This window comes from Zeugodacus cucurbitae, chromosome 5 (assembly GCF_028554725.1).
Source record: "Zeugodacus cucurbitae isolate PBARC_wt_2022May chromosome 5, idZeuCucr1.2, whole genome shotgun sequence".
Lineage (NCBI taxonomy): Eukaryota > Metazoa > Arthropoda > Insecta > Diptera > Tephritidae > Zeugodacus > Zeugodacus cucurbitae.
Genome location: NC_071670.1, coordinates 60,070,167 through 60,087,240, shown reverse-complemented (window position 1 = coordinate 60,087,240; position 17,074 = coordinate 60,070,167). Strand labels below are relative to the sequence as shown.

At 36.8% G+C, this 17,074-nt stretch overlaps 1 protein-coding gene across 7 annotated transcripts in view; it reads left to right on the top strand.

Annotated features, from left to right (window-relative positions):
* Window positions 1–10,152: 10,152 nt before the first annotated feature.
* LOC105209950 (protein obstructor-E) overlaps window positions 10,153–17,074 on the top strand; it is a 159,694-nt gene continuing 152,772 nt past the window's right edge. The window contains exons 1-2 of one of the 7 annotated variants that reach the window (XM_054232513.1): window positions 10,153–10,259; window positions 12,287–12,833. In XM_054232513.1, coding sequence (XP_054088488.1) covers window positions 12,779–12,833 — 55 coding nt within the window. In that variant the 5' untranslated portion in view covers window positions 10,153–10,259; window positions 12,287–12,778. Of the gene's footprint in view, window positions 10,367–12,286; window positions 12,834–17,074 lie in introns of all 7 variants that reach the window. The other 6 variants (XM_011180633.3, XM_011180632.3, XM_054232514.1 and 3 more) reach the window with 6 other exon arrangements.

Sequence of the window (17,074 nt, the reverse complement as noted above, 5' to 3'; positions counted from 1 at the left end):
TATCGGTTATAAAAAAATTTTCGATTAGGTACTAGAAAATCGGTTAGGCCATTTCCGAAAACTCTTGGCCACCGACTTTCAAAACACAGTTTTGAGAAAAATAAGGTTAAACAAGGTAAAAAAAGGTTGAGATACATACATATGAATATCTCCTCTCATCTCACCATTTTGCCATTACATCACTTCCAAAACAACTTCCACTGCATCTTCAACGTTTTAGGAGCTCAGCTAGAAAACATATTTGTGTGTTGATAAATTTTTCAAATCAAAACAACTTTTGGTTAAACCGTCTGTTTCATTTGTCATATTATCCTATATCGGAATAAAACTATATATAGTCCGGTGAGAGTCTTAACTTCGGATGCTATCTTTTTCCTATGTGGGCTTGACATTTTTTCTCTGAGACCTCCGGGTTATGATGATCTTCTGAGACATATTTGACTACAACACTTCTATTGGTATTCATGGAAAATCCAAAAGTACAGTATTGAGAGATGGGAATTTCCAACAATAGCCTGGGACCATTCGATAAAATACAGTACGAATGGGACACGGTATGCTAGGAATTTACATTATTCAGGTCAATACAACCAGTAAATTCTAAAAGCTGATATCTCCAACGTATCGTGTGCAAAGAGTCCACATATGTCTCTAACTATCGATCTTTGTGTGCCCGTTTTGACCCAATTGTCCAGCATTCCTTATGAATTCTGGAGCATATGATTTTTATGAGGTCCATTTTCTGGGGTCGGGTATTGCAAGATAAATGTTGTAGAGATGATGTAGAATTATAGAACTAATGAATATGTGTGGTCCGACGGTTCTGATAATATTCGGCAAGGGTATTGACGTATTTCACCTCTCGAGTCTTCAAAGAATCCAGCGTCAGCCGCACCTCTGGATACAATTTTAGTTTGGAAGATTGTACGAAGTTCCATCGAAGTAGCAGAGTTTATGTTCGAAAGAAGTTGCTTTCATTAGTCAACTCCAGTTAAAATCACTTAACTAAATTTGAGGGCTAGAGGCTAGTTAATGTTTAACTAACAACTGCAGCCCATTAAAACGCTAAATAAGCTCACCAGCTAGCTACAGTTGTCCATGAACAGCGTAAATTGCCCATTGTCTGTTGTCTATCGCACCAGCGGATGTTGCGTATACGACCCGTGAAACCCGTGTGCCTTATTGTCTTCATAATGTTGAGGCAAGCGTGTAGTCAAAATTTGTTAAATAATTTCATTTATTTGAATGCATTGTGGTTGTCGCTAAGCTTTAATTGATTAAAACAATGGTGTGAGTCTGAGTCTGCTCGCTAAACCGAAAGAGAAGAAGGAAAACTGTAAATCTGCATTTATAATGAGTTGATCGCAATGCAGCGATAAGATTGTCGTCGTTAATGCTCGTTGGTTACGCACTAATTCGCTCCATTTCTCAAACCATAAATGCGCATGCGCAACAACAACAACGAAGCGTTAAAGTAATAAAACAATTCTAATGTGTTGTTGTGGCGACAAATAATATATGTATTTTGAAATTTGTTACTCAATTTATGCCTAAGCCAACTAACAGTTGAAAGGTTGGCCTACTCAAAAATCATAGAAAAACAGTTTATGACAGTTTCGCTCCGTTACTTCTTTTAGAGTAGATACATCCTTACCATGATCTCACCGACAATGATAATGTTTGTGTAAACAATTCGGAAATCCTTCGCTCATGACGAGGTTTTGAGATGTAAGATTCTTTGGCCTGTAGTTCATTTTTCTTAAGGGGTTACATGGGTTTTGCCGGGTAAAAATGGCATATTTTCAATATTTTTTTTATGTAAAAAATTATTTATTTAATTCAAACATTTTTCTGTCTTATAGATACATATATAAAGAATTATTTCTGAAATTAAAAAAAAAAAATTAAAACTCGTCCATTGTGCCGTCATTTCCGGTGATCCCTCGGAAAAAAGGTGTGTTCGCGTTGTCAGCATAACTCATGACAGGATCATCCAAAAAGAAAAAAAAAAACAAAAATAAGTGTTTTAGATAAGATTATAAACTCGTGCTTGAACGAAGGAAAGACAAAAAAAAGTAAAATGTGGAATTTTAGCAGACATTTTACCCAAAAAAATAAAAAATTTCGGTCAAATTTGCTTTACTTTTTTTTTTTTTTTTTTTTTTTTTTTAAATAGTTGTAATTAAAAAAAAAAATAAAATCCTTTGTTCAAGCACGAGTAAATTGTATCTCGAACACTTGTGCGAAATTTCATCAAGATCGGTTGAGTAGTTTTCGAGAAAACTTGACAACCGATTTTGAAAATACCGTTCCGAGAAAAACGCGTTTACAGTTATGAGTAACAACAATACCTAACTTGGAGCGCACACCTTGCAAAGGCTGTATCTCCGAAACTATTATTCGGATCGACTTGAAAATTTAGGATAATATTCTTGAGATGTTGACGAAACCTATGTAACCCCTTAAGGGGGCCATCCTATGTGACGGCCAGTTTTTTTTGGAATTTTTTTTGTACAACCAATAAATAGATAAAACCTTAAGTTTAAATGAAAAAAGGATGGTAGGACTATCCTCATGATTTCGGCTTATCGGAAACAAAAAAAATGTTTTAATATGTAAGTTTAAATGCATAGAATGGATTAAGAAATTACTATACCGAAAATTGGACTTCTGGTAGACATTTGAAAAAAAATGAGAATTTTGCCTTTTTTAATTTTTTGCCAAAAAAAATGAAATTTTGGGAATTTTTGATTGATAGTCCCTTCCATGCGTTAACATGTTCTGAGTGTACTCTACAAAATTCAAGCAGTTTTAGAGATACGATGGAGAAATTTTTTGAGAAAAAACGCGTTCAAAGTTTCCGGCTGCCAACTGTGCGTTTCGAACAGCTCTTTCTTCTAACTGCTGTATCTTTAAAACGACTTCGAATTATTAAAAATCACTTTACTACCGTATTCTGGACGTGTTCAGAAAGAAATTTTTGAAAGCTCGATTTTTTGAGCCCATCTTATGGGATGACCCCCTTAGTACAACTTTGCGATGGCTTTAAAATAATTTGTAATAAAATTGTAATACATACCTCTAAAGATTTCATTATTTAAGACCTCTTTTATCAAATAGGGATCGTGTCTGTCCTTGAATTGGTGAATTCCTTCACTGCGATCCTATGAAACTGAATAATTATGTTCGCCCTGGAAATTTTATATTAAAGGGTTATGAATTAGGTTAGGTTTATGTTATGGTAAATTCATACTCTAAAATTATCTCCGTAAAAATTACTGGGTTAATCTGCGATCCAACGAAAATTATGTATGAGATTGAAATATTGCTTCGATGGACTTCAGATAATTTTTTTTTAATTGTAGGTCTAACTGAATATATCGTTAACTTAATCCGTTTCTGCAGCAGTCTGAGCTATCTAACCAGAAGGGACCTGATATTCCATATAATTCTCAAGAAGTATTTTAGAGGTCTACTTTAGCACATCGTAAGATTTGTGAGATCGCGGAACACTTGGTGGTAAGCGCGCCGCCTTATGCCTCGTATTCAATACCAAAATTACTGATGAGAAGACGCGTGTTTTAGTCCGTTCCGCCGGATCAAACGGTATATGTACTATGAGTTAAGTTATAAGGAGTCGTGATCTCCGGATTTCGGCAGATTAAACCTTCAGTGGATTTTTCGAGTTCCGAAACTGAAATATCTGTTTCGACTGGAATTCTCTAAAGTAATGCAAGGATATCCCGAATAAGGCTTGTGATCGATATGTTAAACTAACGATCAATCCTTCAAAATACGATGTTGACGTCGAAGTCAATCAGGCAGTTCAAAGAAAGCAGAAATGGATCTGATTTTTAATTTTTTCAAAAAGACAGCTAACAAAAGAAAATAATTCTTAATATTATTTGCTAACTGTTTCATGTTCTTGGAAGCAAAGTTGATAAAATGTAACGTAGTAACGAAGAGAAAACTATTATACTAACGCAACCTAGGTCAGAAATCCCTCTACCACTAATTCCGGAATATTCTAGGGTTTCTGACAAAATGAAAAAAAAATCGATATGTATTTTTGAAAGATTTGAATGACGAGAATGATCACTTGATTTGCGTGCAGAGGGATCTATGCCATCATCTTTACAAAAGGTTTGGCCTCTGACCCTGTAAAACATCGACAAGAAACTATTTTAAAATTCAAAGTTGTTATTAACGCGTCCTTCGAATACCGTTAATCATAACTATGCACAAACACTTCCAACTCCACAAAAGTTAGAAGATTGCAATCACTGAAAAGCATTGAAAAAACAAGAATAATGTGGAGCAATAGTTCTCCCACAGATTGTCAGTGTCAAGTGCTGAATGGCCAAATATTTTATGAATCAACCGTTGATTTTTTAAGCTCATTGATAGCATACAAACACACACATATATATATTGAAAACTGATGGGACTGATTCCAAACCGGTAATTCTTCAAAGCATTGCAAAGCTGTAAAAAAAAACAAAAATCTGAAAACCTAAACCGTAGGGGTCTCAAAAATAATATTAGGTAAATAATAAACAAAAATAACCTTCAACATGCAGCCATCGAACCGAATTTTCCGCTAATGAAAATCGAAATAGCCACCAGGCAATTGGCAGCTGTGTGCTGAGCGCAGAATGCCAGACTGAACAGGCTGCAATTGAATACCGTTGAATGGCGCTGAAGGGGAGCCATAAATCGCACAACATCGTGGCGAGATGACAAGGCAGAGCGCAGTGAGGGGGAGGGGGGAGAATTGAAGTGGCCACTTTAAACCCGCTGCCAAGCAGTGGTCAGTGTAATTCAGAGACACAAAAGATGGAAGTGATCAAGAAACGAAGAGTTTGGGCTGCAATCAACAACAAATATTAATATAACAACAACAACAACAACACAGCGTTTGAGTATGCTTTTCAATAAGCGAACATTGGAAACAAATCGAAGCAATTGCAAGAGCAGACAGACAGACATTTATACTCAGATGTGTGGTTGTGTGCTTTTGTGGGGTAATATATCGAATATATGTACTATATATTGGATATATGTAAGAATATATATGTATTCACATATGCTTGTGCATGTGGTGGCTGACTCCGATGCCATCACCAACCATTGCAGCATTTGTATTGATGAGTCGCAAGGCAACATTGCCAACAGCAACAGCGCTGTAATAACACCAACAACAATAGTAGCACAACAACAACACGCCGCTGCATTGCAACGGCTGAAATATTGCAATGAATTGATTTGCTTGCTGGATAGTGGATTTAGCGTTGCGCTGCGATTAATTCAAACTGGGTTGAAGTGCAGCTAACGGAGCGAAAAGCAATCATCGCAATTCGCAAATCGTCGTTAAACGCTGCTGGTCATCATCGGTCGTTGCAATCGGCGGCAATAGTTGGTCATAACAATCGCAAACACACACACACTCGCACACTCTTTCGCATATGTAATAGTCGTGGTAAGCGCATGAATTTACGAGTTTAAAACCGGCATGGGCACTTTGCTGCTGTTGCTGCTGAAAAAAAAGAGAAAAACTTGCGATATTTACGACAATCTCGAATTTGGTGCATAAATGAATTTAAAATCGGCGCTAAGTTTGTATATATATGTATCTATGTAAATATGTATATTTATATAAATACTTTTTAAATACATGCTTCTTAGCTTTACTTAGTCCCTCAGGCCGACATGTCGGTTAAGGAATTTTCCATGTTCGGGTTGAAGAATATATCGCCTATATACTCGGTCAGAAGTGCCTCTAATGTTTATGTCCGAGACCCTAAGAATGTCACCCTTACCCCCGAATCATTTATAAACCATGTTTTTTGCAATTATTTAGCTAGTTCATAGTCAACTAAAGTGGAATTACTTAAGGTTCATACCCCTGTCGAAATCTAACCTCAGCTTCCAGTACTTTGATTCAACCACATTGGGTTCCTATTAGTCTTTCGATCTCGTTTTTTTGTATACTTTCGAAATTCGGTTCGGATACACTTTCCGTTAAATTGTTATCAATAACAATTCTGACACTTCGATTCGAATTCAAATTAGCCCGGTCTCGTGTTTTTTCAGGCACAAGTAGTTCGATTCGGATTCCATGATCATCTCATCTTGATTCTTCAGTTCAATTTAATTATCACTTTGATACTTCGTTTCGGATTCAATGAGACTTCATATCTGATTTCGGACATGACGTGGTTCTTCGTTTCAGGCTCAGTAAGCTTCGCATCACTTATACTTTAGCGCGTTCAATATAGTTCACATAGGACAAACTGGTTCTTGTTCTCACTCGGTGACTTATTCGCCTTCAAAATATCGCTCGTTCGATTCATGTGCCATGAGCTCTATCTCCGTTCTTTTTCATAGTTCTCTCACTGTATTCCAAGCGCATAAATATCTAAAAATTTCGGTTGTCCAATTAAATCGGGGATGTTGAACTTATATCAACCAGATGATATACTCTATTCGTAGAGAGGGTGGTAATATTTCGATACATATACTTACGATGATACCCCAAACATCTAGATGTTGGGCAGAGCTCTTTCTAATATTAACATATTTTCAACTGATAAATGAAAGATCTTATAAGTCTTGAACCATCTTCCAAGGATAGATAAATTTTATGAGAAACTCGTCTATATCTGAAATACACTGAGAGGTATCTAATTGTCTTATTGCCAAGGTAAGATCCGAAAGTATCTGTGCCACAACAAAGAGTCCACTTTTTAGAGCTCTAAAAACCAGATCTTGGCGACCATATTTATAAAGCCGATTCTTCACCTAGTCAAAATCCTTTCGTTACCAAATGCTGTTATGGCGTCTTCTTCTATATATATAGCCTTCTTCTTCGCGATTATAGCCGAATTCACCAGAGCGCGCCACTCGTTTCTCATTTTTGCTTTTTGGCGCCAACTGGAAACACCAAGTGAAGCCAGGTCACTTTCCACTTGATCCTTCCATCGGAGTGGAGGTCGTCCTCTTCCGCGGCTTCCTCCAGCGGGTACTGCATCGAACACTTTCAGAGCTGGAGTGTTTTCATCCATTCGTACAACATGACCTACCCAGCGTAGCCCCTGTATTTTTATTCGCTGAACTATGCCAAAGTCGTTTTATAAATCGTACAGCTCATCGTTCCATCGTCTGCGGAATTCGCCGTTACCAAAGTTTAGAGGACCATAAATCTTGCGCAAAACCTTTCTCTCGAAAACCTCAAGAGTCGTCTCATCGGATGTTGTCATCGTCCACCCTTCAGCGCCATACATCAGGACGGGAATAATGAGCGACTTGTAGAGTTTGATTTTGGTACGTCGAGAGAGGACTTTACTTTTCAATTGCCTACTCAGTCCAATGTAGCACCTGTTGGCAAGAGTGATTCTGCGTTGGATTTCGAAGCTGACATTGTTGGTGTTGTTAATGCTGGTTCCCAGATAAACGAAATTATCTACAACTACAAAATTATGACTGTCAACAATGATGTGGGAGCCAAGACGCGAGTGCGCTGACTGTTTGTTTGATGGCAAGAGATATTTCGTCTTGTCATCATTCACCACGAGACCCATACGCTTCGCTTCCTTATCCAGTCTGGAAAAGGCAGAACAAACGGCGCGGTTGTTGCTTCCGATGATATCAATATCGTCGGCGTACGCCAGCAGCTGTACATGTACATCTTATAGAAGATTGTACCTTCTCTATTTAGCTCTGCAGCTCGTATTATTTTTTCCAGCAGTAGATTGAAAAAGTCGCACGATAGTGAGTCACCTTGTCTGAAACCTCGTTTGGTATCGAACGGCTCGGAGAGGTCCTTCCCGATCCTGACGGTGTTGCTCAATCAACCAACAATCTTCTACTGAATCAATATTAGCTTTCTTCTTCTACTGATTTTCTATCAGCTGTTACCCAGCGACTCCACCCTACCTGTATGCCATGTAATCCATGTAATAATTACATACAGAAACCGACATAACTTGCACATGACAGTGTAAAGCAAAAAGTAAATTGCGAAAAAAAAGAAAAAGCAAGTAAACGCCTCATTGCTATTTAAAGAATGCAAATGAAAAGCGAAAGTGAGTAAGAAAACGCTGGAACCGGTCTACAAACGAACTCGTACTTGAGTCAATACACATCGCTAATATGTTGGTATGTAGGCATGTGCGCAATGCAATCCAGTATGAATGCAAGTGCGCATGCACACCAGGTACTTGAACAAGTTGTGTTGCGGCGATTGAAGCTCAACCCGGTCACTGGTGGCAACTAGGCAATAACCAACAGTTGTCAATATGTGGGAATGTGGGAGAGTTGGTTGTCATGCGAACGGGGGGCCATCATGTATTGGCTTTTAAGCGAAGTTTTTATAGTCATATTTATTAGGGTGGTACTAATTGTGAGTTCACCTTTAGAAATTTTATAAATAAGAGAGTGGTCTAGGGATAATTTTCCTAAATATTATAATAATTAGAATTTTGGATTTAAGCAGATATTGGTTTAAGTTTTTGGTTTAAATTTTAAACGTCCTGAGAAAGAAATGAATTTTAAGATAAACTTTTTCATGTTAGTAATGTACTCTCAGGACTGAGTACCTACTTTGGACTGAGTAGGCAATTGAACAGTAAAGTCCTCTCTCGACGAACCAAAATCAAGCTCTACAAGTCGCTTATCATTCCCGTCCTGCTTTACGGTGCAGAAGCTTGGACGATGTCAACATCAGATGAGACGACACTAGGAGTTTTCGAGAGGAAAATTGTGCGCAAGATTTATGGTCCTCAGAACATTGGCAACGGCGAATACCGCAGACGATGGAACGATGAGCTGTACGAGTTATACAACGACATTGACATAGTTCAGCGAATAAAAAGACAGCGGCTACGCTGGCTAGGTCATGTTGTCCGAATGGACGAAAACACTCCAGCCCTGAAAGTGTTCGATGCAGTACCCGCCGGAGGAAGCCGAGGAAGGGGAAGGCCTCCACTCCGTTGGAGGGACCAGGTGGAGAGCGACCTGGTTACACTTGGGATCTCCAACTGGCGCCGAACTGCGAAGGAGAGAGACAGGTAGCGCACTATCGTCGATTCGGCTATAACCGGCTAAACGGTTGCAACGCCAATCACATACATAATGTACTCTCAGGTCTGGCCTAATCAGTTAAAACTTCATATACAGCTCGGTTGAGATTTAAACCCTTGACACTTCGATTGATCATCCATAAATAATACTTTAACTTGAAAAAGTAGATATTTGAAAAGGTAAGGTTAGAATAATTTAGAACTTGTATGTTTAAGGTATGAAGTCTCCTTGTAAATAATGAATAAATTTCTTTACACATTGCCTACAATTAGGCGCATTCGACTTATCAAAGCCAGATACCTAAAATGATATTGGCAAAGGAATAAACCTGTGTTCCCAACTGCTGAGTCACTTCAAAATAGAATAATGAATATTGTCAATGGAGAAATGAAAAACATAAAAAAATTCATAATTTCTCCAATTATTGTCTAGGTCCACCCTTCCATCTAAATATATAAAAATAATAATCTTCAAATATGATTGGCATATTTTGAATGAGTGTATTTTAAAAATTCAACAAAGTCATCTTAACGCACCGCAACCGCAAATTCAACAGCGTAACTAACGGTATTGTCTGCATAACTCAATGTTAAAGAAAATTATAATTGAATCACTTGAGAGAAGAAAAACAAAAAAAAAAAACAAGCAAATAATAATAATAAAAAAACTAAATAAACAATAGTCCAAAACAAAAAAGATTAATGATGAGAAAAACTCACGCTCGAGTGCAGCAATAAGTACAATAATAATAAGTTGGCATAACGAAGTCAGTTGTGCGGTTTGGTAAGTAATGGAAAAAAGAAATAAGCTTAAGTTGTAGCGTGTACCGTCGCCGTTGCCGCCAAGCTGCTGTTGGTGTTGCCAGCGGCTCCAAGACACGCTTACCACAAATATGTGGTGTAAGCCGCTGCTGTGACTGAAGTCACAACAACCACTACAGTAGCCGGATTGTTGGCAGCATCGAACATTTATTTCGTTACTATTTTTTTTTTTCTTTTTTGCTCCCCTCCCGCTCTTACCGACTTACCAGCCATCGTATGTGTATTACAATGACTTTTTCGGTGCTGGAGCCGCTAAGCACCATACGGTCGGGTGCTTCATTAAGCTTGGAGTCCGACTTTTACCTTCAGTTACAGACGAGTTTCAGAGCAGTGCGGTTCGCAGTGTTCGTTGTGGAGGTTTGTCTAAATCAATATAAAAACGGCTCAGAATTATAATTGCAAGTGCGTCAGTGTTGTTGTTTGCCAACTCATTTATAATATATACACATATATATATTATAACAGTTAGTAAATATATATAAATATTAGTGTTGGAGTTAAATTTTAAAGGCTTGGCTTGTGCGCCACTTGTTGACTGTAAAATTTCAAGAAAAAATAATAAAAATATCTTAAATTCATTTGGGTGAACAAGTGCCAAAAATAGTTTGTTTGCTCCCAAAGTGCGCAGACGTGCAGCTTACACACCCAGTTTAAGTGAATTTCTTGCCATAAATACTTCACATATTAAGTTATTCAGGGTGCATTGAATCATGCAAATGCTTTGTGTTATTCATTGTTTTTTTTTTGTTGTTTGACCAGTAAGGGTAAATGTTATAGCTGTGAGAAATTGAGTGCCGCATATATATTTTTGATCCTTATTAGTGGCAGATCATTTCCTATTTTCTTTGAAAGTTTTCTGTGACACATTTTACTGTAATTTTCCATCTTTCTTTACTTTTATGGCAATTAAAAGTATGTTTTTTTACTCTCGTTCGTCAAAGAACGGAGATTCTGTACTATTTAAATGATCTTCAAGCTTCTAGGGTATCATCAAGATCCATAAATATGAGAATTTGTTCGGAAAAATATTTCAAATATATTAATTCTCTCGCAAGAATCCGAGTGACGAATAACATTACAGTCCCTCTGGTGCCCACGTGACATCGAAGATCTATATTGAGAATCAGACTTGTGTAAGCAGTGGCTGCTTTGGATAAACTTGCCTTGACTTCCTATAAATTTCTAGATTTTTGCTTATTGACTTTAGCTGTCTAACATTATCTGCTATTTATTTTCCATATATTTTATGTCGTCACTTATTAACTCAGGAAAGATCTCAGACCAATTTTACAGCTGTCACTATAAAAAGATAATCATATAATTCAGGGGATATTCGAATAGTATATTAGATATTTTTCCTATGATTCAATAGGTTCAAGATCCTTCACAATATCAATAAGGCTCCGGATCGAATGTGTTTTTCTTTTTAATTTGTGGGATGAATATGATTACGTTACAATCCTTAGCGGTTTTGTCGGTCTCTTTCAGCCTCTGTATTTCCGGAGCTATCTTGGTCTTGTTTTATAGTATGAAAGCTATAAGTTTCACAACAACTACTGTCGTCGTTCTCTCTTCTTTATAAAGTTACTCGTTTCATAATAAATCTCTGCGAGAATTACTCTTATATCTTATTATCAGATGTGTTCGTCGTTCTCTCTTTCGTTTTATAATAAAAGGAAAATATTCATATATGTGTCCTTTGTTTGTTGGGAGAGCATTTCAACTGTCAATTCGGTCCATATTAGGCAGTTTAAGTTCATTACCATGTTCCAGGCTGGTAGGATGGCATACGAATGAGACATAAGAGTTCTTAACAGAAATAAGACTCCAAAACTCCCCTGAGAAGTTGGTGTTCTGACTGTTTCATGATGTATCGTGTAGATTTTTGTTTCACATATAGCTTTGGTGTATTAAGAATATTTCCTTTTTCCTCTACAGTTACGAAATGAATTTAAAACTGGTCAAAAATCTCCCTGTTAAATTATCTGCCGATTGATTCTGGTGTGATCTTTTAGAAGATAATGTTAATATTAATCTTATAAATTTTCCCATAAAAAAATTTCGATTATATTTTTAAATATTTATTTTAGCATCGCTTTAAATTTGTATACAAAAAATAAAGCTTGAAGAACATACGAATTTCACTTGAATGTTTTGCTTAAAAATTTATAATTTTTTAGGTTTTTAAAGGGTGTTCATTTTTATTGAAAAACACGGCAATATATTTGATGGTTTAAAAGCAGTTTTTAATATGATATAATTATTTATATCGCATTTAAAAGTAATTTTTAACATTTGTTTACTTCTCTTCACTTCATAATTTCTCCATTTATCTCTTTCAACAAATCATTCAAAACATCAAAAAAAAAAAAAAAAATCTGAAGCAAGTAGAGAAACTGAAGCTAAAGCAATTATATGCGAGTATTTCTATGGCAAATTAAAAATATATAATAAATAATCTCATTAAGGAAAAGTTTGGCGAGATATACCAAAACATAAAAGAAATTGTGAAAGTTCATTGAAATTACGACCGGAAATACAAAACATATGTACATACAAGTACATAAATAAGTACAACATAAGTGGCAAGAAAAAAAATTGTTGTTGAATAAGCAATCAAATAAACCAATAAAATATTAGCAACCGGAACACGCGCAATAATTTCATAAAAGTGTTGAGAAACAACGCAAAACACAAATCACAATTCGCAACAGCGTCGCAGTCAAGGATATAAATATAAAAAGCAAAAAAACTGAGTTAAAAAACAACAATAACAACAAAAGTAGTGCTACACAACACAAAGAGCATTGCAAACTTAGAGAGCAAACTAAAAACAGCGCGCAAGCAAAAGTCAAGCAACAACCAACACTAGCAACATGTTGCAGCAACATCAGATGTTAACATTGGCCATCGCCATGCTGTTTGTACTGGGTAAGTAGTAATACTTTTTATTTTTTTAATTTCCAAATTTTATTTTTGGCTACTTCTTGAAGCCGCATGCGAGGTTAACGAACTTTTTTCTGTACAAAAAATAGAAAACAAAAAAATAATAAATTGTTAAAAGTATGTAGACAATTGCAATTGAAATCCACGAGCTGACACTAATACTCTTTTTTTCTCATTATTGTTGTTGTTGTTGTTGCTTTGTTTAGAGGGGAAAAATTAAGAAAATAAACATGAATTCAACATTAATGAAATTTTATATGAACCGAACGTGATTGAATTGTTAATTGGCCGCTTAATGGAGTTTTATGTAATGGCTTTGTGCATAGTAATTGGCCCGGCGGCGTTTTTGACCACAAAACTGGGACTTCAACGCAACTGTGATGAATATCTTTGGTTGTTTTACCAACATCAATGTATTTATGCGGCTTTATGCGAGTTGAGTGTGAAGATGTTTAGCTTAAGGGTCACTTCAAATCTTGCTTATTGCCGCACTAATGCACTTATGCCATGCGCGTGGTAGTTGTAAAAAAGTTTTTGTGGGTCATGTTGGGCGAATGAAAATGAATGACTGTCCCCTTTCAAAAATATCCCACGTTTATTTCAATTAAAAATTATGTTTTATTGTTTTTTGTTCAGCACCTAGAGCTGTAAAAGAGAAGAAGTTCATCATTTTCTATGCTTAGAAAGTGCGAACTGAACCCAAAAAACACTCGCTGCTTGTAAATCAGCATCAATACAAATTCGGATTTTTCAAACAATCGTCTCAAAAATTTCTAAATCTTACTAGTATCGAACGTAACGGAGAAGTTCTTTGTCTTCTGATGTGTTACTAGATTTGCTAGATACCTTCAGCAAAATTTTACTTGGTTGAGAATTCTTTCGTCAAATCGAATCCAAATACTATATGTATACCTATACGACATGTGTTCAAAAAATATCAGGAATTTTTAAAAAAAAAATTTTATTCATTCGTCTAAAATATTCTCTATTCGATATTATGCACTTATGCCAACGTTTCTTCCCAAACTCGACTTTTGGGTTAGCCTTTGGCTCTTTCAGCGATTTCATCTATGCTTGTAAAACGGCGGCCCTATAAGGTTTTCTTTATTTTTGGAAATAGGAAAAAGACACACGAAGTCATGTCTGGTATGGAGGCGGGACATCGTTGAAGTATTGTTTTATGGGCAAGAATTCCCGAACAATTAACAAACTAAAATAGCGAAATTTTAACATTCCCGTTATTTTTTGAACACACGTCGTATTATCAAGTGGAATATTGAGGGTATCATGATAGATAATGACTTAAATATATCAGATTGTTAATTCGTCAAAAGTGTTGGGAACTCTATTGAGTCAAAGGACTAGTAATAAACGTGCCATATGGTGTTTCACTAGTTCAGAAGGTTATAGGAAAGACCTTTTTTCAGAAAAAATTGGGTTTTGGAGTTTCAAAATATAGTAGAAACAAATTTAAACTCTAGGATTACTTGAGATATAGCTGCTACTAGTTGGGATTGAGTTTTTCGGTAAGAATTTACATGAGAGAGAGAGATAGTAAAGATCAAAATTTTGCATGACAGAGCTAAGGTTGATGTTTGTCGTTGTGAAGGCATAGCTTCCTCTAACTAGAGTTGTGAAGCACTTGTTAAATACCGGATGGTGGTATACTTAATGTTGGTCGGGGCATTTTGGAACAGGTTCGACAACTAACTTCTGAAAATAGTTAGAATTTACCGATGGTCACAACGGGCCTCCCAAAGACATAGGTGCATCGCCTGATAACCACTAAACCTATCGATGGTTGTATTTTTGATGAAGAGTAGCTTTCGAGTAATTTAGTGTAATATTTTCTAAATTGCTTTGAGGTAGAAAATTCTTAATAATTAGGGTACTAATCTCAAGGCATATTTCATATATTTTCCATAAAAGATTTAATTCCAAATGTAAGAATCAGATATTATTTGCCTTCCAAAAAAAAAAAGAAATAAATTTGCTTAAAGATTCTTTTATTTTCGAAAACTCAAAGTTATTCTCTCTGAAAGAGAACGTGGCAAAATGTAATTGAAAGTTAATCCGCTTTTGTGTAGTTAACGCGAATGGAAATGCAAAATTTTTAACTTATTTAGTACGAGATAGTACTGCTAAACTGCTTATCGCGCCGGAAATAGGCATATGCAGCTATGTCCGGTGTAAGGCAGAAGCGCAAGTAGCTAAGTAGAAAATTTGAAATAAAAAATAAAATTTTTTCGAAAGCAGCTGAGTGGAAAAAGTTAATCAGCAAAAACCAAGCGAAAAGAAAGCAAATAACTTGGATGCCGAAAAGAATTAAAAAGTTCTACTTACCAGCTTCACTACACTCAATGGCCTGAGTGGGCGGGCGGGTAGGCGTTAAATATTTTAAACGCGCAACTTGAGGCAACTTGAGCAGGCAGCAAGGCGTCTAAGCACTAAGGCAGCAAGACTTTGCCACTGGACGAAAGAACACACGGATAAGAGGGGGCACTCAGGGCGTTGTAAGTGGAAGACAAATGCTGGCGTTGGAGTGTAAAACGATTTGTACAAAACCGCAAAAACAATTATTTTCAAATTGTCTGCAATATGCCGCGACAGCTGACCGCAGAGAGAGCGTTGTGGCTTTCAATAAAAAAGAAGACTTTGTTGCTCTGCTCGTAAGGCATGTCTTTCTTCTCGTTTCGTCTACACGCCTGACGTGACGGATGAATTTGTTAGTGCGGGGACGACATTCCATGCTTTTTCAGCTTAATAAATCCTAATTGATACATTCCTGTGCCCCCCTCCGCCACACTTTGATCTATTACGACTATTTGTATTTTAACCGCTCCAAAGCGACAAGCGACTTCCATTCAAGAGACTTTGTATTCCTCACTGTGGCGAAACATACCAGCGCAAATTGAGTGCAGCATTTTGTGGCTCTTTCTCACATCTTTTCTTTGACTTCCACCCCTCGCTGGCCATAAACACATACTAGTAAAGTTGCCACAGAAAAATTACATTGAAATTCACTTAAACTTTTCTTTATCTTTCTGTAATTTTTTTCTCATTGGAAAATTTTCGCTCATCGACGATTTTTCTCGCTCATTGGGCGCCATGGGTTTAGAGCACCGCCGTGCGGGGGGTTCTATGTCTTTCGCACATTGAGTTATCTGGCATTTTATTGAATTTTCTACTTTCGTTTTTCTGCAGCGGTGACCAGCAAACCAAACGACCCATAGCCACTCCATCCAACTCACTAACAATCCATCGGTCGGTGAGTCGCTATTTGGCCTTCTGTTGTCGCATTTGCTAGCGTATCCCTTTTTAATGGATTTTAGTGACATTATATTTTTTTATTCGTTTACCCTCGCTTAGCTCAATTTCAATTTGCTTTCACTCATTTACTCGCGTGCTTGCGTTTGTGCCCTGAGAGAAATTCTTGGTTGTGAATTGGTTACAGTAAGCACATTAGTGGTCCGAGTTCTTAGTATGGGTCGAGAAAGTAAGGTTAAGTGGATCCTATGAGAGAAATGGAAATTTAATATTATCTGCTGGGTGTCTCTAAAGATACAATAAAGTTCCACCTTCCTGGGACCTAAGTATTAGGACAAGGAGAAGACTCGTGATCGTGTAGTCTGCGGCTTTTGAATAATCTGCAGATTCTGATATGTTTATCGAGAAGTTTTTTAATCCCATAACTAGAAATATATAGATGATTATCTCAACCGGTCTGTATATTGCTGATCGATGGTTCCAACCTCTTAACTTCAGACTTTTACCTATTGCGACAGTGTCTAATAATCGCTGAACTGTTCCAGGAGAAGGGAGCCCATAATCATAGAGCCCATAATCCGGTTGTATCTTGACTCCTGGTTTCATCTGAGTGTACTATAACAAACCCTATATATTAGGTAGGTGTTCAGTCAAAAAGGCTTTGATAATTGACTTCTCTGACTATACAACCTGTTGTATGGAAATGATGAACTCAAAACATTGGCTTTGAGTGTAGGTCCTGGTGATTTCTGGACCCTCATATGTTCTAAACATCGATGAGTCGGGATTCTTCGGCAAATTTCGAGTAACTCCCGGATGTCGAATCAAGTGGTAAACCTCATTTTCTTACCTGTTGGGTATACTCCAGCTCTACTATGGAGGAGTATCTATTTATTATAGTCAAGTATTTGTAAATCGCACTCATTTGGCATTATATGGCTAAATTGCGATAGCCTGCT